At 39.5% G+C, this 22,069-nt stretch overlaps 4 protein-coding genes across 5 annotated transcripts; 2 read left to right on the forward strand and 2 right to left on the reverse strand.

Moving 5' to 3' along the window:
• Positions 1 to 104: 104 nt before the first annotated feature.
• On the reverse strand, positions 105 to 2,448 carry LOC141808348 (retinol dehydrogenase 7-like). The gene is made up of 4 exons (XM_074694898.1): positions 2,136 to 2,448; positions 1,195 to 1,453; positions 943 to 1,106; positions 105 to 775 (listed from the first exon to the last, which is right to left on the reverse strand). The coding sequence occupies exons 1-4, from the start codon at positions 2,446 to 2,448 to the stop codon at positions 552 to 554; spliced, it is 960 nt and encodes a 319-aa protein (XP_074550999.1). The 3' UTR covers positions 105 to 551.
• Positions 2,449 to 7,309: 4,861 nt separating this feature from the next.
• Positions 7,310 to 14,169, forward strand: abcb11a (ATP-binding cassette, sub-family B (MDR/TAP), member 11a). The gene is made up of 23 exons (XM_074694655.1): positions 7,310 to 7,521; positions 7,596 to 7,680; positions 7,762 to 7,895; positions 7,975 to 8,146; positions 8,542 to 8,666; positions 8,747 to 8,921; positions 8,996 to 9,109; positions 9,220 to 9,330; positions 9,409 to 9,534; positions 9,619 to 9,822; positions 9,911 to 10,081; positions 10,164 to 10,353; positions 11,113 to 11,182; positions 11,286 to 11,541; positions 11,627 to 11,731; positions 11,814 to 11,975; positions 12,071 to 12,274; positions 12,411 to 12,652; positions 12,741 to 12,897; positions 12,981 to 13,178; positions 13,273 to 13,479; positions 13,717 to 13,863; positions 13,969 to 14,169. The coding sequence occupies exons 1-23, from the start codon at positions 7,310 to 7,312 to the stop codon at positions 14,167 to 14,169; spliced, it is 3,768 nt and encodes a 1,255-aa protein (XP_074550756.1).
• Positions 14,170 to 17,288: 3,119 nt separating this feature from the next.
• Positions 17,289 to 18,801, reverse strand: LOC141808673 (glucose-6-phosphatase 2-like). Its single transcript, XM_074695347.1, has 5 exons — positions 18,472 to 18,801; positions 18,277 to 18,386; positions 18,077 to 18,191; positions 17,878 to 17,999; positions 17,289 to 17,800 (listed from the first exon to the last, which is right to left on the reverse strand). Exons 1-5 carry the CDS (start codon positions 18,687 to 18,689, stop codon positions 17,289 to 17,291), a joined length of 1,077 nt encoding a protein of 358 aa, XP_074551448.1. The 5' UTR covers positions 18,690 to 18,801.
• An 809-nt stretch (positions 18,802 to 19,610) lies between these two features.
• Positions 19,611 to 21,866, forward strand: spc25 (SPC25 component of NDC80 kinetochore complex). 2 transcript variants are annotated; one of them, XM_074695563.1, is made up of 8 exons: positions 19,611 to 19,693; positions 19,895 to 19,985; positions 20,081 to 20,253; positions 20,366 to 20,431; positions 20,633 to 20,779; positions 20,872 to 20,997; positions 21,379 to 21,477; positions 21,731 to 21,866. In XM_074695563.1, the coding sequence occupies exons 3-8, from the start codon at positions 20,103 to 20,105 to the stop codon at positions 21,853 to 21,855; spliced, it is 714 nt and encodes a 237-aa protein (XP_074551664.1). In that variant the 5' UTR covers positions 19,611 to 19,693; positions 19,895 to 19,985; positions 20,081 to 20,102; the 3' UTR covers positions 21,856 to 21,866. The 2 variants fall into 2 exon arrangements, with proteins under 2 accessions (XP_074551664.1, XP_074551663.1); XM_074695562.1 differs by lacking the exon at positions 19,895 to 19,985.
• The last annotated feature ends 203 nt before the right edge of the window (positions 21,867 to 22,069 follow it).

The following is a 22,069-nucleotide window of genomic DNA, read 5'->3' on the forward strand; positions in this document are numbered from 1 at the left end:
GTCAATTAGAGAGGGGGGATGAGCTGACCGCTATTTACTTTGGCTCACTGTTAATCTCTTGATTATCCTCTTTTTCACGTTACAATGTGGTTGTCAGCAAAAATAAATAAATAAAAACAATTTATTATTAAAAAAATAATAGTTATACCAAAAAAATCGCACACAATACAAGGCCCAACCTAAGCTTGCAGTGACTTGTTCCCTGAATTCCCAACCTTTTTTCCATAAAGAAATAAATAAATTTAAAAAAAAATATCCAAAAAAATCCAAAGTGGAAATGGGAGAAATAAATTCAAGAACCTCCAAAAAATGAACAAAACAAATAAAGTGGTTTACACATCATGGCATACAGTGACACCTTTAAGTAAGATGTAAAAATACGGATGTGAGAGTCTGAGAAGTTACAACAGAAACACAATCATGACTGCTGGATTATTTATTTAACTTATAATATTTCAGTTCTGGTATAAAGCTGCCACTAGTTATGACCTGTCAGTTCAAATGTTTGTTACAGTAAAAGTCTTCTGTGTTTAATCCGACCAATATAAAAACTACAAAACAGACACTTGTGGTTTGGGACTACCACTAAGAATGAGTCTGTCAAGGACCCAGGTGGGCATGTAGGACAGAGGCAGCCAAAGGAACTTTGCGTCCCATCCCACAGAGTAACGAGCCCGAGGGTGAACGGCAGAGACGCCGTGCTCCATACAGTTCACCACCTTCATCAGGTCCTCATCTGCCAGCTGTTTAATCCTCTGTTCACACTTCTCCAGAGCTGAAAGAGAATTTATACACACAATTTGGTTTCAGATTTATATCAACTTCTAATTTAATCATCTAAAATTTCTGTTAAAGGTATCAAGAAAGAGATGCTCAAATTTAGTTTACAGAGATAATTTGTCTTTTTGCTGACAAAATTGTTTTATTGCGCAGGTGACTCACATGTCTCCAAAAAGCAGGGTCCATAGTCATCCTTCACATCCTGAGGCAATCTGTCCCAAAGTTTCCTTAAACTGTTTCTGAGCATCTCCATATCAGTCAGACCTGTTCTGAAGAAGCCCGGCTCCAAGCAGGACACCTTCACTCCAAAGTGTGCCATGTTTATGCTAAAATACAACAACAAAGCGCCACTATGATTAAAGATAGCATTCCTGAAAATCATCAGGACTGTTGGAAAGTGATGTTTGCTCTCACCGCAGGCTGTCTGTGAAGGCCTCCACTCCATACTTGGACACACAGTACGATCCACCAAACGTGCTGAGCCGCCCAAACACACTTGATATATTCACCACTCTGCCTCTGGCCTTCTTAATGAGAGGCAGGACGCTCAGGGTTACATCAATCACGCCAACAAGATTCACAGCCAGCATGGACTTGTGATCCTCTATGGTGAGCCAGTCATGGGGACCACCTGGCATACCAACTCCGGCATTATTCACAACAGCCCACAGGTCTGCAGAAACATGAAAGCAACAAGAGAAATGTATGGTGAGTGTCATCAAAATAGGTTTAAGACACGTTCTTTATTTCCTTCAACATATTTGTGACTGTGCAATATTCAATTCTACTGTGCATTACACATTTTTACTGTACATTAACTTCAGTCTAAACATTATTTACAACAAATTTTCTGTGTATGATACATTTCAACTGTGCAATATATTTTTTTTTACTTTGCAATTCATATTTTTTAACACTGCATTCTAAATGTTACACTGTATTATGCACTCTACTGAATACATTTCTACTATGTGATCTGTACTATTGGTGGAGCTTTTTGAGGTTTCCTAGTGTCAATGTCAATAGATACTACATATTTGCATGTCCTTCTCTGTTTGTCTGTTTTTTTTTTTTTTGCAGGAGATTGAAAGAAACAAGAACCAGAAAGCTATTTAGCATGGCTCAGCATGCACACTGTAAACATCAGGTGATGATAATTGTTGGCGGTGTTAAAAAAAAGGAAGTCAAAGTGGGAAACACATTACAAGAACTTCCCATCGACTTTTGGTTCTCTGTGACAGAGTCATATTACTTCAAATACAAACTCTAAACTGTATCATAATTACATTTATAATGTATGACAGTGTCTTGACAACCAACAAAAAAACCTATAGAATAATCAAGAGTTCACTTACACTTTTCTCCCACCAGAGTCTTGATGGAGGCTGCGACCTTAGCGACACTCTCAGAGTCAGTGACGTCCAGGTGGAGGGTCGTCAGTCTGTCAGAGGCTGCCTTCTTCAGCTCATCCTCACCTTTCTCAGTGTAACAGCCTGCGATCACACGAAAGCCCAGCTTGTCCAGGTGCTTGGCGAGGAGATTACCAAAGCCAGTGTCACAGCCAGTGATGTAGACATATTTATCTTCTTTGTTGGTCACTCTTTTGCTCTCCTTGTACCAGCGATGGATGTACCAGAGGGCGACTAGTCCTAGAATAATCAGGAACATTGTGCTATGGACAAAGCAAAAGAACACCTTGTCATACTGTAAAATAGAAAAATCTCTGTCATGTTTGTGATGAAGAGTTACCTACAAACCAGATTAAAGCTTGAACAATAAAAGGTTATCCCAAAGCATGGAAGTTGATTACATTTGGTGCGCAACATGCAAAATTAACAGAACAGGTCTGAGCCATGAAATACATGAAAACTTGGACTCTACATAAACCCAGACTCTACAGAGGAAAAAAGGTTGAAAGACTGAACTGGAACAAGGTGAAACATGCTCACATCTTAAGGGTAAACAGCCCATCACTACAATGCCTTCAGGGTAAACTCGCCTACAGAGTTCAACATGCATTCTTATGCAATGACTCTTTACTTTGTTATCACAGACATTTTTCGTATGCATCATAGACCACCACAATACACAGGTTGAGACATTCAGAAATGACAGGTTCTGACACATGTGGCTGTTAGAATTATTGGAAATATTTGATTTATTTTGAAAAAGATATCAACATGGATACTTCAAATATTGTGGAATAAAATGGGGACAAAAAGTCTCTTCTATGCGTTATTACATAACTAACTGCTAACTATCCTGCTTTGCAGTGTAGCACCTGCAGGTGTATACATACCAGTTTTCTAACTTTGGTGGTAACATGGTTGGACTGTTTTTATGTAACTTAGCACAATTTGAATAAAAAATTTTTTTTAGCACATCTGATAGTACTGCTCATTATTTAAGGCTTTTAAATATGGCATTCTGATTATTATGGAGAACAAGATATTGAAGTGAAAAAATTAAAACTTCAAAAACATTAAAGTGGGTAGAATCTTGTTGCTGGGTTGAGCAAAGGCAGAATAAATATGTCTGTGTTTGGAGTGACTTAAAAACAATTTGGATGGAGTATTTTAGATATAATCTGATAATATCAAAGAGGTAATCTCCAGTGAAAGGACAACAGGATTTCCTTAACTCAGCTGATATCATCAGTATAAACCATTAGAAAAATCATCTTCTGGGTAGCTGAGCTTTAGTTTAACTTGATTCCCTGCCTGATATTGATTGTCCTCTGGTTAAAAAACGTTAGGCCTATTTATATTACATTTACATTATACACAAAGAGTTTCTGATCCTGGATAAACTGGTTAATCATCACTCTACAGAGAGCATCACAAATAACAGCAAACAAAACAAACAACCAAACAAAAAAACCCTACGTGTTTGTCCTCCGTGGTCACAGCATTAATCCTTGTCGCAGCCCCGATGGCAGAGTGTGAACTTCTCTGGAAACAATGAGTAACACCAAAGAGAATTCATACTTCTATTTCTTTTGAGTGTTGGTTTGCACTTTTACGTGACTTCCGGGACACCAAAGTGCCTCTCCTCCTTCGGCTTCTTTCATACACATGATGTGTTTACAGAGCCACCTGCTGGAGGGTCGATAAGTGACATGATGGTACAACACTAAAGCATTTTTTGACAGCACTATTGAAGTGACACCTAAAGGGTTCTTAAGTATACTGTATTTCTATGGTTAATGTATCATGGATATTTGAAAAACTGTACTCCTATCTTATTGATACTACAAGAGGAGCACAACACTGAACCCAATTAGGAGTTTTACTTTGGTAAAACTAACATGGATGTTTCTTGTGTAGCAGGGACTAGTGTCCTTTACAGTATGAGCATGAGAGTAATGTCACTGTACATATACCCTACCACTTTTAAAATTCCATGGTCTTTGTACCAAAGTAATGCCTTGTTAATTATTACATTGTCCCTCTTTAGAAATAGTAGCATTTTCTTGTAGTTCTATCGTCTCAATGATACAATGGTACAAAGACCAGGGTCGGTTTGACAGAACAATGATACTCATATTTAATGAAACACAGTACCATCATATAGTTCATGTACCATGGTACTATCAAAAATACTGTGACATGTGAACCACCCCTTCTACATTACCAGTATAGTTTAAATGCACCATGTTAAAGTTACTTTTGGGATTTTGTATTAAACACCAGTTTTGTGAATTATTTTTGTGGGATGTACTGTTTAAATAGTTGTTAAAGAGTGCTAATGGATGATCAGGATTTGAGCTTAGTGATCTTTATCTTTTTATTGTTTATTTTATTTCATTTTTTTAATTCAAAGAAGGCAGGAATACAAAAGCACACAATCTGCATAATTACCACTACTGTAAGAACACGACAGCGCAGATAAGGTACGGCAGTACAAAAAAAGGCCACACGACGGTGCTGTTTTCAGGAAGCTGATGTCTTGAGAGCCACTCTGCCACATGATTAACTCTCCATTCCAACTTTTTAGCACTAAGTTCATCTGTCCATAATAAAGCGTAACTTATTTTGAAGGTGTGTCATTATTTTTTTCATTTTGAGTTAATTCTGGTTTATGAAAAACTCTGTTTGAGGAAAATAAAGAAAAGGATATTTGGGCTCTGATAACAATTCTGAACTGCTTAACAAATTAAAATTCAGTCTGTAATTCTTTGATGTTACTAAAAGGATTAAATTAAACATGGCAGTTATGATAAGCATTTGGTGGGCTTGTATTTAAATCTGATACCAGAAAATTCTCCTTTTGTTCTTTAGTAAGACCATTAATCAGTATTGTTAACACAAATTGATCATTAACACCCACAGTCCTGTCCGTTGCTAGTCTTTTGCTAGCTCCTGGGTGTAGCTTTATGAAATGATGATAATGAACGCGTGAATCCTTCAACTTATAAGTGTTAATTTCCTTTTTTTTTTTTAAGAACACTTAAGAAAATGGAAAATGTAAAACGGTTTGTGAAAGGTACCTAAGTTTTACTAAGTGATAGCTTTCTTGTTTCTATTTGTTAAATCTGCTCCATTTGACACAGCTGTTAAAGCGGGATTCCCACCAAGAAAACCTTCAGGTTTATGAGAGGAAACAGATTACTGTAGGCTTTCAGAGCTCACTCCCTCCTGTCCTATTATCAATCACCTGTGCTGTGAATAATAACAGGTTGTAAAAAGGAGCAAACTCTGAACAGAGGTCTTCTATTACTTGTCCTAGCGGGCATTAACCCCAAGCTTCTGCTCAATCACTGTGAATATGTCTCCATTTGCAAAGCAAGTAAACAAATAAAAGATAATAATGCACGTGTCCTAAACAACTTTAAGTACAGACTGTCTTAAAGCTACAGTGATAGATAGAGAGGAGTTATTAGCACATCTTAAGTGCTGTGGCATGGACATAGTACACTATAAAACTGTCTGAAACTAATACCTGCAAATAAAAATGTTGCCTGAATTGCAATTTCATCCTTAACACATTTAGAGTGATGACTTTTTTTCTGAAAAGGTGGTTAAAAAAATGTTTATTAAATGTGTTTTCACATGAAATTCAGCAAAAGACACATTTTGACTGATTCTAACAAACTGGAACTAAATATAAAATGAACTGGACAATGTTTACAGAGACGGTATCTTAAAAAGACACATGGCCTTGTGGTCATTTAACCCAGTTTACAATCACTTCTGATAAGCAGTCCTTAAATACTAACATTCAAACACCAATAGCGTCTGTATGGATAAATAAATAAATAAAATAAAACTTCACATTTGGAAATAAGTTTACAGCATGAGTTTGGAGACACAGATTTCACCAATGACAGATAATCTACACTTTGGTTTAGTGATTAAATTTTGCAGTACAAAGGCAGTTTAGTGAAGGTCACACTGCTGACACAGGTCTTATCACTCTAATGGAGGCGTAGATAATGGGAAGGAGAGGCAGGGGTTACATGAAATAGCTAAGATAGGAATTTTCTCTGATGAGTCTCAGTGATGTGGATGGATTCTTGAAGAAAGGAGTGCCATCAAGGTACCGTAGGTTTTGATTTTCTTCCACATAAACTGCTGCGCTGGGCTACTACTCAACCAGGATTTTTACTATAATTTAGAATTTTTTCTTAATTTTTGTAAAAAGCTTAAGAGTGTTGTCCTAGCTGTGAGGTAAACCTTCACTAACAGAACAAAGAGAAAAATACCAAAATGGCTTTTTACTTCTCAATCATCAGATCGGTAGATGCAGTGAAATACTGATACTGAAGACTTTTTAAAACTGTGAAACCAAGAATCCTACCAAAGTTAATCAGTAGGACCATTGTTTTCAATCCACGGTGCTTTGTACAGACACACCTGACTGAGGCAGGGCAGCAAACATGAAGAAATCAATCAAAGTTAAAACATCAGGAGAAGATGGAAGAGGTGAGTGATCTTTGTCTGAGAAAAAAAAAGACACGACAGCAGTAATTTGTATAAAGTAAAAAATCTCTAACACTAATTTTGTCGCTGTTATTGCAGACATTGAGAGTGGGTAAGTTAAAATAAAATTTCGGACAACTATCTATTTAAAGATGTAACCCAATACCTTTTTTTACTTGACTTTAAATTGGATATTTCTACAGAGATGAGAAGAAAAAAGATAAATTACCCAGTGTTGGATACTTCCAGTTGGTAAATATCTTGTCCTTTTTTGTATTTTTTTAATGATGAAATGCTCCCTCCCTGCTGGAAAAAAAATTTTTTTTTTCAAATCTGAAAATGCACCTTTTATTTTTAGAGCAAATGTTGACATTTTAGACACACTGGTTGCGGTAAAACATAGAATCTGAAAATAGTATTTTATGGTCAGTTTAGCCAAAAACTTAAATGGTAAATTGCAAACCAAGTTTTTCTCTGCTAATATTTCTTTATCATTATCTCCAGGACTTTAACTTTTAAAGATATGTTAGTAACATAAAATATTCTAATATTTCCTCTAAATGGGTTTGTAATTGCAGTTTCGTTTCGCCACTGCTAAAGATGTAGCAATGATGGTGATTGGGGGCTTGTGCGCCCTCATTCATGGAGCAGCTTCTCCTCTCATGCTCCTGGTCTATGGCATGATGACCAACACGTTTGTGGCCTATGAGCTGGAGGTCCAGGAACTCAAAGACCCAAACAAGACATGCATCAACAGCACCATACACTGGAATAATGGTTCTGAGTATGAAACACCTGAAAACAGTACAGTGACCTGTGGGTAAGTCCTCCATTAAGAGTTAAGAGAATGATATGACAGAGAGAAGCTGATTTACTGATGTTTTCTCCCTGCAGGGTGGATATCGAAGGTCAGATGACCATGTTTGCATATTACTATATTGGAATTGGATTAGGAGTTCTGGTTGTGAGTTATTTCCAGGTGAGTATTAAAGTTTAATTTATGGATCTTTCTCAGTATAAAGAAATACTTTTCCTCAACACTCTGTTGTTCCCTCTGTAGATCACCCTCTGGGTGTCATCAGCCGCAAGACAAATCCACAGAATAAGAAAGACTTATTTCAGAAAAGTAATGCGGATGGAGATCGGCTGGTTCGACTGCAACTCTGTTGGTGAACTGAACACGAGGATATCAGAGTGAGCTGAGCTTCTTTATCTGCTCATCAGGCTGTTATCAGTGTTATCAGTGCTTTTAGTGTCTCTGTCCCTCTTACAGTGACATCAACAAGATCAACAACGCCATCGCTGACCAGGTGTCCATCTTCATCGAGAGGATTTCCACATTTGTGTTTGGCTTCATGGTGGGGTTCATCGGCGGGTGGAAGCTGACTCTGGTGGTCATAGCCGTGAGCCCTCTGATTGGTGTAGCTGCTGGACTGATGGCCATGGTGAGACGTCAGTTGATGTCAAAAAAAGATGCCTCACAATTTTGACACCAACATTTGAACTTGGACTTTTCAAAAAAGGCTCATTGCTTGAGATTTTGATGGATTTTAATTACAATAATTATTTTTCCTTTACATTAATGCACACAACCTTTTCAACCTATTATTTCAATGGATGTAAGCCTGAATGGACAGGGCATTAAATATTTTGCAAACTAGAGCAAACCCTTTTTTTATCAGTATACTGCACTGATTCAGTTACAATGACCTACGTTAAGGTTTTAACAAATGTTACATGATGCTTTGAACAGAAATATATTTCAGGAGTTGAGGTTTGACTTCTGAAATCATATGTTATAACTTGGTGTTTTTGCATCATTTCCTTTTGTATCCTCCAGGCTGTAGCCAGGCTGACTGGGCGAGAGCTGAAGGCATACGCGAAGGCAGGCGCAGTGGCCGACGAGGTCCTGTCATCCATCAGAACCGTGGCAGCTTTTGGTGGGGAGGAGAAAGAAGCTGAGAGGTGTCCTAATACTTTTAATCTTAGAAGTCACAGAAGACTTTTTACTCTACAAAGTATTCTGAGCTTTTATCTCTGTACAGATATGACAGAAACCTTGCAGAAGCTCAGAACTGGGGTGTGAAAAAGGGTGCCATCATTGGCGTCTTTCAAGGATACCTGTGGTGCATCATCTTCCTTTGTTTTGCTTTGGCCTTTTGGTACGGATCTAAACTGGTCATTGAAACCAAGGAGCTGTCTCCTGGTACTCTAATTCAGGTATGTCATATTCGATTTTTTCTAACAATGATACTCCATCGTCTTCAAATACAATAGCCGTGTTTTATGTCCAGGTGTTCTTTGGAGTGCTAATGGCAGCGATGAACCTGGGACAGGCCTCCCCGTGTCTGGAGGCTTTTGCGTCAGGTCGAGCAGCAGCAAAGACCATCTTTGACACGATCGATCGGGTAAACCAGGATTCTGTTTCAGCCTCTGTGCATGCATGAGTCAACTTATGATTCATTTTGAGACAAAAATGTTCATTGTGAAATGAAATTCTGTGCTGTTACATTCACAGGTGCCAGAAATTGATTGTTTCTCAGAAGAAGGTCACAAGTTGGAGCAAGTCAAAGGCATCATTGAGTTTCATAACGTTTCTTTCTTCTACCCGTCACGGCCTGAAGTCAAGGTACATTTCTTCAAACACACAGCATTTCTTTGTGTCAGTGTTTCAGCTCGTCAAATCAAACAACATCTACTTCTTCAGATCTTAGATGACCTGAACATGCAAATCAAAGCAGGAGAAACCACTGCTTTTGTGGGGCCAAGCGGATCAGGAAAAAGCTCCGCAATTCAGCTCATCCAAAGATTTTATGACCCAAAGAGCGGAATGGTAACTATACGATACACAAAGTAGAAAAGAAACATTTACAGTCTTCAATGCTTTCTGATTCATACTCTTTTCATTTACCTTAAGGTGACTTTGGACGGCCATGACATCCGTACTCTAAACATCCAGTGGCTTCGATCTCTCATTGGAATAGTAGAACAGGAGCCGGTGCTTTTTGCTACAACTATTGCAGAAAACATCCGGTTTGGTCGCCCTGGAGTTACAATGGAGGACATCATCCAGGCAACAAAACAGGCCAATGCCTATAACTTTATAATGGATCTACCTCAGGTATGTTTGAACACGAAATGGTGGTATGAAGAACTGTCTAATAGTGAAATATGTTGCTGAAACGAAGACGCTGCATCCTCTACGTTAGAAATTTGATACTCTGGTTGGAGAAGGTGGAGGTCAGATGAGTGGAGGACAAAAACAGAGGATTGCTATCGCTCGAGCTCTGATACGAAACCCAAAGATTCTGCTGCTGGATATGGCCACATCTGCTCTGGACAACGAGAGTGAAGCCGTAGTCCAGGAGGCTCTGGATAAGGTCAGACTCTCTCTGCATGCAGACTGCATTCATGAGATTATAGTGTACTGACACTGACCCCCTTATTTTACGATACGTTCAGGTGCGATTGGGCAGGACGACAATCTCCATAGCTCACCGTCTTTCAACAATCAGAAATGCAGATGTCATCATTGGGTTTGAGCATGGACAGGCTGTGGAGAGGGGAACACACAGTGAGCTTCTAGAAAGGAAAGGGGTCTACTTCACTTTGGTCACCCTGCAGAACCAAGACGCATCCAAAACAATCAATGGTAGGAGTAAAAACGTGCTTCAAATCATCATAACACTTATCTCCATGTCTTATCAGAATGTAATGGCTGAGATTATGGGCTGTGTCTTGATTTGGGTTGGAATAAAAATGTAATAAATTTCTGAGTCATGTGGAACAGAGAGGAAGTGGCATTGGGCTCTGTTTGGGACTTGGTGACACAATTCCTTGGTAAGTTTGTTTACATGAAAATTGAGAGGGGAAAATCAGCAGTAGGAACTGTGGTGCCATGTGTGGGGTCGGGCTATGAGCTGGGGTTGGCAGTGCCCTCCTTCCCTGATACCAGCCAGCCGCCAAGCTGGTACAAGGGGGAAGGAGAGGGAGCCACTCTACCTCCCTCAGTTCTAGATGTAAGTGGATGGTGGGGCAGGGGCCTAGAACTTCATTGGGGTCATAGGACATTGTCCTTTATCAGTGTTCCGATGACTAGTCCCCAACACCTCAAGAAGGCTCACCAGCGACATCTTAGGCCTCTTCCATTGCATATGATGAAGACTGTGCAAAGTGACACGGAACAAAGCACAAGGTCTGGTCTGAGATTCGTAGAGGCTATCTCGAGAGATTCAGCCTGTCAGGGAGCAGAGACTTGTTGATGCTTTCAAGGCAATGCCTCTCAATGTAGCCGATTATTAGTTAAGATAAACTTTGTTATTTTTGTGCTCTAGAGGCCCCCAATGATTGTTACACAAACTGCCCCTCAAAAGTCAACAGATGCTTCACTGTGTGATTTTTTTAATTATAGATGAAACCAGCGAACCTCTTGATGACTTTGACATAAAAGCAAGGAGTGGAAGCTGCAGATCCAGTAAAAGGTACTTTCGCAAAGTCCAAAAGATCCCACCAGAAAAAAAGGGGGGTATTAAAATTAATGAACCCCAATGAAATAACTTTATGCTTCAATTGTAACTCCCACAGGAGCCTTGTGCGACTGAGAACTCAAAGCACTCTGTCAACGGGCAGCCAGATCCTCCCTGATGTGATGATCTCACCAGCACCTCAGGTATTTGAGGAAAATGCAGAAGAAGAAGAAGAAGTAGAGCCGGCTCCAGTAGCTCGTATCCTCAAATACAACCAGCCGGAATGGCCGTACATGCTACTGGGATCACTGGGAGCGGCTGTGAATGGCTCTGTCAACCCTATCTATGCTGTCCTGTTCAGCCAGATACTTGGGGTGAGTGCTGTGTTCCTTATGAACACTCCTGAGATGGACTGATGTTCCATTAAGGAAATTATCTCTAAAACTTTTGTATCTCCAGACATTTGCCATTCGTGACTTGGACGAACAGAGGAAGCAGATCGATGGAATATGTATTCTGTTTTGCGTTGTGGCTGTGATGAGCGTCTTCTCCCAGTTTTTACAGGTTAGTATCCAAATATTTAACACCATTATGAAACAAAGGACTAGATAACCTTGGCTTTACTGATTTTGATTTCATCTCCCAGGGATATGCTTTTGCCAAGTCAGGAGAGCTGCTGACTCGACGTCTGAGAAAAGTGGGCTTCCAGGCCATGTTAAAACAGGAGGTCGGCTGGTTTGATGACCCCAGAAACAGCCCTGGAGCCCTGACTACCCGACTGGCAACTGATGCATCCATGGTGCAAGGGGTAAATAGCAAAACCAAAGGCTTGCATCAACTCTATGTTTAGAATTGTACTGATAGCATAAAATCTTTGTTCATCTGGCTGGTTTGATTCCTCAGGCAACTGGATCCCAGATTGGCATGATCGTCAACTCATTGACCAACATTGGAGCATCTTTCATCATTGCTTTCTACTTCAGTTGGAAGTTAACTTTGGTGATTTTATGCTTCCTGCCTCTCATCGGCCTGTCTGGGGTTTTTCAAGCTAAGATGCTAACAGGTTTTGCAAATGAAGATAAAAAATCAATGGAAACAGCCGGTCAGGTAAGCTCCACTTGACATTACATAGTTGACTTTATACAGACAGCAGCTTGTTTCCACATTTTTTCTTAGTTTTAACTGTTACATAATGAAAGCTGATAGCTGATATAGACTCTAAGATGCAAACTTTCTCCCACAGGTGTCCAGTGAGGCGCTCTCCAACATCAGGACCATTGCAGGCTTGGCCAAAGAGAACTCATTTGTGGAGTCCTATGAGCAAAAGCTTGAGCTTCCCTACAAATCAGCCAAGAAGAGGGCCAACATTTATGGTCTTTGTTTTGGTTTTGCCCAGTGTGTTATCTTCATGGCTTACGCAGCGTCATTTAGATATGGAGGCTATCTGGTTAGCTCGGAGGGCTTACAGTACATGATAGTGTTCAGGTTGGTGTGGTCTTTTTCTGATCCTGCGCTAGAATATAATTTATGTGTTTACAAACCGCTTATCTGTGCTAAAACTGTGTTTCCTCAGGGTTATTTCTGCTGTTGTGATCAGTGGAACAGCGCTGGGCAGAGCTTCTTCCTTCACCCCAGATTACGCTAAAGCTAAAACTGCTGCCTCTCAGTTTTTCAAACTTATAGATCGAGTTCCTAAAATAAGCTCAAGCAAGACGTCTGGAGAGAAATGGGTTAGTGATTTTCCTAAATAATCAGACTCATTCCTGAAAGAATATCAAAGTGACAGTCATTTTTGTTTTTATTCTTCTTTTAGGACACATTCAGAGGTGAAATAGAATTCCTAAACTGCAAATTCACCTACCCGACTCGTCCAGACATCCAGGTACTGAAGGGCTTGATTGTGTCGGTGAAACCTGGTCAAACTTTAGCATTTGTTGGGAGCAGCGGCTGTGGGAAAAGCACCAGTGTTCAACTCCTGGAGAGATTTTATGACCCTGATGAAGGCCGAGTGGTACGTAGACTGAGTCAGACGATGGTTTCACTGTTCTTAAAATGAATCTCTCCCATAGCCTGTCTCATTTGTGTCATATATCTGTCATTTCCAGCTGATCGATGGTTGCCCATCTCATTCAGTGAATGTTCCCTTCCTGAGATCTCAGATTGGCATTGTGTCCCAGGAGCCAGTGTTGTTCGACTGTAGCATTGCAGAGAATATTCAGTATGGAGATAATATCCGTACTGTCAGCATGGAGGAAGTTATTGAGGCCTCTAAGAAAGCTTTCCTTCATGACTTTGTGATGACGCTGCCAGATGTGAGTGGAAACCCGTCTCTTGAGGATATTTGTTTAGTTCAATTTAACCTTTGACATGGATATTCAAAATTTTTTGAACCAAATGTAAAGTCTTTTACTCACTTTTCAGACCTTTTCTGACTTTAATTTGTAAAGTTCTCTGTAAAGAGGTTAAGAAAACAGTCTGACCCTAAAATACTGTATGTATCATATTTACACTACCTGTCATTTTTAATTTGATCTCTTTTTAAAAAAAAGAAATATGAGACTCAGGTTGGGGCTCAGGGATCCCAGCTGTCTAGAGGACAAAAACAGCGCATAGCCATCGCTCGGGCCATCGTCAGGAACCCCAAGATCCTGCTACTTGACGAAGCCACCTCTGCTTTGGATACAGAGAGTGAAAAGGTAATCTATTTTTAGACACCGTTAAAAAGAGCTGCCATTAAATGTCTTCTTCATACAGTGCCACCCTTTCATAACCTGTTTCTCAATCTCTGTGTTTATCTCCAGACTGTTCAGTCAGCCCTGGATGAGGCAAGAAAAGGTCGAACCTGCATCGTCATCGCTCACCGGCTCTCCACGATTCAGACTGCTGATATCATAGCTGTGATGTCTCAAGGAGTTGTGATAGAAAAAGGCACACATGATAAACTCATGGCCAAGAGAGGGGCCTATTATAAACTGGTCACAACAGGCGCTCCTATCAGCTAGGTCCCAAAACACCAGGCTGACATGTGCACGGCTTTTTGTCATCCTGTGGAATCAAAACGTTGTTTATAAGCCACAGGAAGAGCTTCATCCTGGCAGGATTGCTTCTTAGATCAATCTTTTTATGAGATGTGTACATGTTAAACTATTTATTATGTATTTGAATTTCAAAAAGATGTTTAGCTTCAAAATTTTATACTTACATTTGAATGAATGACTCAGACAAGTCTGACAGGAACTGAATAAATAAAATATCACAAGCTGAAAGTAACACGAGTGCACAGAGTCGTGACGCTTTTATTGTGAAAGAGTCCCAGACGGGGTTAAAATTAGATTGCATGATGAAAGTTTGTGACTCATATTTTCTGGCATTATCTTTATGGCCATTTGCCTTTACTGGATCAGACAGCTGAAGAGAGACTTTCATGAGTGCACTTTATGATAAATAACAAGTCTGCAGCAATTCGAATAATGTGGACATGAAGTTCTTTTTTTTTTTGCTTGTTTTTTTTTTTTTTTTTTTTTAACAATTTCATGATTTCTTTTCAAAACAACTATAACATAAAATGTACTTTTTTAAACAATGCATGATGAAATCTCTTTTTGTCTAAAAGGACACACACACACACACACACACACACACACACACACACACACACACACACACACACACACACACACACACACACACACACACACACACACACACAAACACAGATGTTCCTTCAAATTTGGATGGACAGGTGGTCTCCACACTTAGAACAGTTACATCATTTAGTGCCAGGCTCCAGGTGCCACTGGTTGCTAAGCACTCACAGGCAAAATGTGGAAATGGGTTCTACTGGGAGAGTTTAATCCATCTAATCTAGTTACATCAGACACTCTGTTCTACCTCATTACATTTTGGCTGATTAATATCTGAATTAGCCAGAGGAAACTAAGCGACACACCAGAGATTATGTAATTCACACAGAGCAGGATTTATTCGCACACACACACACACATACACATACGTACGTAGAGCTGCAGTTCACACAGAGGTGAGCAGGAGAAAAACACAGGATGATGTGGAGGCTCGTAAGGTAGAACATTCATAGTCACGTCTATACAAAATAAGTAAAAAGCACATGACAACAACAAAAAAGTGATGTGTTGATGCATCTATAAGCCTCACTGTTGGTTCTATGTGTTTATCACATGGAACATAGGGGTTGCTCTCTTCTTTGTCCGTTTCTTGTAATTTTTTCATCTCTTTTTCGTAATCTTTGTATTTGGAGTGGATCTTTACTTTGTATGGCTCATTTGTTGGTCATGGACACCAAACTGTTTTCTTCAGTGATATTTTTACTACTTTTTCTCCTGTGTTTGTCTGGAGATCCTACATGTAACCATGGCTGCATTGTTTACATGTGAACTCAGCTGGGCCTTAGCATGTCAATGCTAACTGGTGCAAGCCCTGATGTTTCCCCACAAGGTGAGGAGAAGGAGGTGAGGATGACGTGCTGGTTCTCAGGTGTGAGCTAAGAAGTGACAACATGGACCTGTCCTTATATCTATCGTTATTGGGAACGTAAGATCTATCTCCAATTTGATGGACAAGCTAGCTGTGCTAACCGGACAACAGAGGGAATACCAGAAGGCAGAGTAGCATCATGCTATTCACATACATGGCTAAAGGAGCTGACATCAGACACCAACGCCACATTGGAAGAACTTCACCTGCTGTGAACAAGCAGGATCTAGGGGGCAGAGATGGAGCATGACTGAAGAAGCTCAGTCCTGGACCCTGTGGAGGTGGAGGCTGGCTGAACTGGACAATGATGGACAAGCTGTCATTGTTTTTTTCTTATGGAGCTTTTTGCACTTTCTATACATTTTTCTTACTTTTTTTCTTGATTGCTGCTGTGACTTCAATTTCGTTGTACTTGTTACAATGACACTGAAGTTCTATTCTATTCTATTCTATTCTATTCTATTCTATTCTATTCTATTCTATCCTATTCTACAGTTATAATGGAGCAACATGAAGCCACATCAATCCAAAGTGTCTCATTATGAAGATACCACAGTGCTTGATTCTGTCTTATTTATGCAAACCAAAATATCAAAAGACTCTTTGTGCCCTGTGGATCAGGTCATACCATCCTGGAGGACAATATTATTTTAGGAAAGAAGTAATACACTGATGATAGTTTTTTTTGTGATTATTATGAAAACTAGCATTACAAAATATTTTAGACACCAGGATCCATTCTAAATGTACAAACAAATTCACTGGGCAAATAACAAAGAAACCAGAGTAGGCTGTTTGATGTGCATTTCTCTGTCAGAGAGGGTCTGATGCATTCATAGTTTTAGCCACATCATCCCATTTATTATCAAACTTCCCAGCAATGCTCAACAATTATAGTCTGTGTGTCAAACCCCTTTTCATGCAAAAAAAGGAGCTATAGCACATCAGCTACAAACTGTTGCACTTGAAACCTGATATTTCTTACATTATATGAATCCACTTGCTGTAACGTCACCTTAATGTCGACCAGCCTGCAGGTGCTTCTGAGTGATGTGAATCTGAGATCTCTACAGGGTATTACTTAACAGACCGGTCCAAAAAATACTTTTGGTATTTTAGTTTCTACGGCTGAAAAATTGATACGCTGTTTTCAAAATTAACCAGGAAGCATAGGAAAACCTGTGTTGTCATTATTCTTTTTTCAAGAACTCAATGTATGAAATAAGCCACCTTAATATATGTTTAATATAACAGTTAATATCACGTACATATTCACTGGCAAAATATACAATTCTCTGGTAAAAGTACTTCATAAATGTATATTTGACTCTCCTAATGAAGCTTGAATTAAGATGCAATGAATTCCAAATGGATAAAAGGTTTTTATTTTTATTTACAACAGTTTATCATAATGTCAATGATGCTGTATTATATTCATACAGCAGCAAAATCCAACAGGTCAAATCAACAAAACAAGCAGGTTACAGGTCACTTTTTTGCAGTGTCCATGGCACAAAGACAAACCACAATTCAAAACAAATGATCTTATGTCTGTTTCATTTTGTGTTAGCTTATGTCACAGTGCAGAAAATGTTATCACATTTACAAATTAAGCCAACTTTCTGTCGTCACTTCCAATCAACAAATGTACACAGTAAGGAATAACAGCAACCACACCGAAAGGAACCGAGGCACTCTTACAAAAAGATGAAATGTAAAACAGAGCCTCAGTGTGAGTGGGTGTTTTGATAAAGTCATACAGCTGCAGGGATGTCAGAGTTGCAGTCACACACATGAGTTTAAACCTGGTTTTGTCGGCTTTCTTTCCCTTACAGCTCTGGATGAACATCTGAGAGTTCAACGCCAGGCCCAAACCGACCAAGGCCCCCAAGTTTCTCACTAGACCGGCGAAAGGTGTGGTGTCGAGATGGATCCAATCTGGGTTAGCACACCACTTTTTGGCTTTAGTGACAGACCACATGAGATTGACATCCATTGATCTGAGGAGAAGGTAAATGCCAACAGTGAAACAGAAAAGGAGAAGATTGGTGTGGAGGTACACTTTGAGGCTTGCGTTGTAGACAGAGGGGATGTGGTCAAACAGCTCAGCTACCAGCATACCTGCACAATAAAGGAACAAACATGAATACTGGAAGATAAAAAAAAACAGCTTCTATTTTTAATAAGATAAAACTCACCTGCTAACACGCCGAGGATAACCTGGTGTGGGAAATGTGTTGCAATAAAAATCCTTGAGATGCAAACACTTATCTGAATTACCCAAAAGGCCATCCATAGACAAGTCTTCAGAAGACAAAACCTGAAAGTATGGAGACATTCTGACTTATCCAGTAATGGAAATATACTGTGATGTAGGAATAGAAAATAAACACACACCTTTGATAACTCTGCACTGAAGTACTGGTAGAGGATGGCCTGGTGAAGTTAAGAGCAGAGGTGATCATCACATACCACACACATGATGAGCCCATGGCATGACCAGATGGATTTCCTGCATAAAAAAACACCCTTAACGATGCAAAATAAAGGCACTTTAATCAGAAAAAACACAATAATAAGACACATTTAATGCCTACCTGGCCCTGTTTCACATGTGATGTGAAACTGCTCCAAATGTGGGATAGATTTGTTGTGGTAGAAGTTAGTTTCTTGTACCCACCAGTAAGGTCTCTGGCCAAACAGAATCCTGAAAATGTAAATCAAATTAAAGTCAGTGTAAAAAAAAAAAAAAAGCTCTTGCAGACAAACTTTTAACTTCACATTGAGCTAACCATTTGAAAATAAGGTTAAACCAGTCTCCAATAACTGCCACCCAGATCATCTTGATGCCCACATTGGGGCAGAGATGAAACCAAAGGGGGAAATAGACCAAAAAAATATTTCGAGGGTCTCCCACAGTTGACATGAAGTTGAGGAAGTCCTGGCATTCCCTGTAGTTGTTCTGGAGGTGCTGTATAACCAGCACCCCTTGGCTGTACACAGAATCCATCTGATGTCTCCTTGCTGTGTGCCTGAGCACCACAGCAGCTCCCTCAGCACCAGCCAAAGCACCATAAACCACCTACCCACTGAAGATAGCTTTATATCACAGCCTGGCATCTCAGGTCATTCAAAAGCACCAAGGCAACAACTGCAAGCTCTTCAGGTTGAGTCCACAAGAAGCAATAGTGTGTTCTTTCGTAAGAGATGTTACAAAAACAGTTCGACTCCAGCTGTGTGTCCATTAAATGTTTCACAGATCATTGCTTGTGCACTCTTTGGATATGAGCCGTTGTACACATTAACAGAAACAGTGCCCTGAGTAACCTCTGCATCTCTTCAGCCTCATTAATATTCTCATTCCCAGTAAACATAGCAACAAAGTGGGATCCTCATGAAACTGTTTGAAAAAAATCACAGTCCATCTGGCATGAAAAGTATGGCACTGATCCCATAAGTTCACAACTGCAATTGTCCCCCCTTAAAACTGACGTGAAAAACACCTCCTTCTTTTCTATTATTTTCAATCAATTATTTTCAATCAATTATTTTTTATGAAACACATCAAAAATGTTCACTTGCCAGAATAAACCCAGAGAACGTGAATCTTCTCAAGTTCACCACAAGATGGCAGTAATATGGTGTAACCATAGACTGTATAAAACATCTCTTCTTTGCAGCAAATGTAAGACAGGACTTATTTCTGATGTACAAACCCAAACGCAGCTTCAGCTTCTCAACGAGCTGCTGAATGCGTAGCTTAAAAAACAGGGTCTCATCAATTACTGTGCAGGGAACTTATTCTTTTAGACTGTGGAGGGCAGCGTTAAATTTAACATTGTACAGCCTGCCGGAGATCAAACAAGACGAAGAAGAAAGAAAATAATGAGGTCACATCCGGTCCCCAGGCCCCGCCTCCTTCTTCACTGCAGCCAGACCGCGGAAATTTGAAATTGAGCTCAGCTACAGGAACCAAAACAAAGACAGTTAAATAACGGCTTCATACCGACATAGGTGAGTAATATTTTCAGATTCACATATTTCAAGTTATCAAATGTTTGTCTGTGAATGTGCGAATGATTCTTTTCTCAAACGCAAACTTAAGGCTATTTACGTCAACATTTTTTCCCCGCTAGCAACAGCGTTAGCTTCCTGTCGTTGCTCGGATGGTATACTGTTTCATTTACCCTGATCAGTGCATTATTTGTTGCGCAGTCACCGTTTGTCGTAATTTGAGGAGAAAATGAATGCCATTAACCAGTCTTCGTCTCTTTGGAAGTAAATGTAAAAAGCCATGCAGCTCCAGGTCATAAAATAACATTCATTTAAAATAATATGTAATACACTTTAAAGCTATCAGAAGGGGATATGGATTTTCTATCTTTATTTTTTTTAATCCAGGCTTGTCTGACAACCTAGCATCATGTCCTCTATTGCCGATCCAAACTTGAGTGACACATTCACCAGTAAGATGGAGGAGATCCACAACAAACGGCTGAAAACATTTGGAGAAATAATTGATGCGACGTCAGAGCTTTGCCAGTCTCACAAACACTTCGTGAAGTCTGCAACTGGTATGTTTGAGATTTACTTTATTAATTAATGGCGAACTCATCGATAACACAAGTTTCAGAAATTTAATTCCTGAAGTTATTGAAGTTAATGTTTTTTCTTCCTCGGTTAAAGATTTATGTTCAAAGAAATGCAAGGATGACGAGATGCTGTTTGAAACAATCCAGACATTCAAAAAAGGTGAGTTGACATGTCTTCAGTCCTAGCTGTGAGTTAGTACGATAAATAATTTCACATAGTTGAAGTTTTATGTATTGGTCACAGGTTAACTTAGTTTTCTCTCACTGCTAAAACAGCTTTAAAAGCTGAATTGTCTATTACACTCTATCCGGTGTGGTTTTGATGAAAGCATACTTGACCTGATGCAATCCCTGTCTTCAGATTTGGAACAAAAAAATGCAGTTTTTAAAGAGAAACGTCGTGCCATCTCTGAAGTGAAGTCTGAAGTTCAGCAGAAAGAGATGCAGAAAGAAGACATCATCCAGAAGATAGAGAGACTTAAAGAAGAGTATGTGGAGAGAAAAAAATGTAAGTTGATATTTCTGCAGAACAGTACAACAGGAGGACACACAACTTAATGTGTGACATTCACTGACAGTGTTCCCCCTTTCTGCTTTCAGTAATCGACACTCAAAACAAAGCAAACAAAGACAGACTGAGGAATCTCGGTAAAGCAAGACTCGTCTTTCAGGAACATTTGGGTTTGGAGATAAGAACCATCTCTGGCAAAACACAGTTGGTTAAAGGTAAGCCAAACACAGACATAAGCGTATACAACTCTTTAGGGAAGTGATTTAAATGGAATCTTCCTCCTAGATTTTAGTCTGACTGAAAGCTTTTAAAACATGCAAATATGTTAAAATCTACCTAACAAACTAAAATCACACCGAATCCAATTTCTCTAAGTATGATTAACATACCCAGATAATGTGGTTGTGCATCAGTTTTCTCACATGCTACTTCTACATGCCAACTTTACTGTGTATGATAACCTCCTAAGTGTCACAGCCACAGACAAACCACCAAACAGCAGTGCTAAATTATTCTTGTATGGTTTTTAATATGCCTTCAGTTGAAATGAGTATTTGCCCAGAATTTACCAAAAGTTTTTTTCGCCGCCGTGAAAGGTGAAAAGCTGCAGTTTGTTTTCCGGAATATCAACCCTTCAGATCAGGACAGTGCCTACGTTGTCACAATGGGGATCAAAGCAGATGGATCATATGAGAGTAAGTTGTGCACCTGTGTGGTCATATCACATTTTTAGTTCAGTCTCGATCAAATTTCATAAATGTTAAAATTCCCATCATAGAGATACTGTCTAATAACCCTTTAAGATAAAGGCAGATTATTTGATAGTTTTTAAAATACACAAATGCAAAGTCCAACAGTAAACTGGTCGCATTCACAAGTATTTCCTGTGTAGCTGCAACCTGAAACCAAAATTTCAGAGACACTAATCTAAGTCTTTAATTTGTGCAGTTGTGTCGAGTGACCCCGCCCTTGAATGTTTGCCAGTCTTGGAAAGTCGGCTTCAGGAGACCAATAACTTGCCCGCATTCCTGGCAAACATCAGGAAGGAGTTTATCGCTCAGGCCCGCTGCTGAGAGTTGGTGGCAGGGATCATTATCACCCACTGACAAAAGCAGCAACTGGACTTTTCTCTGAACCCTTCATCATAAAATCTGGACTTTTCTCTTTATAAATACTGATACTAATCACATGTTTTTTTAACATCTTAAACTTAACTGAAAACTCTCAGTTGATGTTGTCTCAGACCCTGAAAATCAACCTTCAAAAAGCAGAAATGATGAGAGACCT

This window comes from Halichoeres trimaculatus, unplaced genomic scaffold, assembly GCF_033239565.1.
Source record: "Halichoeres trimaculatus isolate MK-OKI-2021-1 unplaced genomic scaffold, fHalTri1.1 fHalTri1_scaffold_19, whole genome shotgun sequence".
Lineage (NCBI taxonomy): Eukaryota > Metazoa > Chordata > Actinopteri > Labriformes > Labridae > Halichoeres > Halichoeres trimaculatus.

Excerpts from the sequence above, each read along its gene's own strand:
- LOC141808348 (XM_074694898.1), bottom strand. The coding sequence starts at position 2,448 with ATGTTCCTGATTATTCTAGGACTAGTCGCCCTCTGGTACATCCATCGC. Across the intron at positions 1,107-1,194 it reads GCCTTCACAGACAGCCTGCG|CATAAACATGGCACACTTTG; the intron begins GTGAGAGCAAAC and ends GTTGTATTTTAG. Across the intron at positions 776-942 it reads ACCCTGCTTTTTGGAGACAT|CTCTGGAGAAGTGTGAACAG; the intron begins GTGAGTCACCTG and ends ATTCTCTTTCAG.
- abcb11a (XM_074694655.1), top strand. The coding sequence starts at position 7,310 with ATGATGGTGATTGGGGGCTTGTGCGCCCTCATTCATGGAGCAGCTTCT. Across the intron at positions 11,542-11,626 it reads TGTTCAGCCAGATACTTGGG|ACATTTGCCATTCGTGACTT; the intron begins GTGAGTGCTGTG and ends TTGTATCTCCAG. Across the intron at positions 12,653-12,740 it reads CAGTACATGATAGTGTTCAG|GGTTATTTCTGCTGTTGTGA; the intron begins GTTGGTGTGGTC and ends GTGTTTCCTCAG.
- LOC141808673 (XM_074695347.1), bottom strand. The coding sequence starts at position 18,689 with ATGGATTCTGTGTACAGCCAAGGGGTGCTGGTTATACAGCACCTCCAG. Across the intron at positions 18,387-18,471 it reads TTTAACCTTATTTTCAAATG|GATTCTGTTTGGCCAGAGAC; the intron begins GTTAGCTCAATG and ends TTACATTTTCAG. Across the intron at positions 18,000-18,076 it reads TCAGTGCAGAGTTATCAAAG|GTTTTGTCTTCTGAAGACTT; the intron begins GTGTGTGTTTAT and ends CCATACTTTCAG.
- spc25 (XM_074695563.1), top strand. The coding sequence starts at position 20,103 with ATGTCCTCTATTGCCGATCCAAACTTGAGTGACACATTCACCAGTAAG. Across the intron at positions 20,780-20,871 it reads GTATGTGGAGAGAAAAAAAT|TAATCGACACTCAAAACAAA; the intron begins GTAAGTTGATAT and ends TTCTGCTTTCAG. Across the intron at positions 21,478-21,730 it reads AGCAGATGGATCATATGAGA|TTGTGTCGAGTGACCCCGCC; the intron begins GTAAGTTGTGCA and ends TAATTTGTGCAG.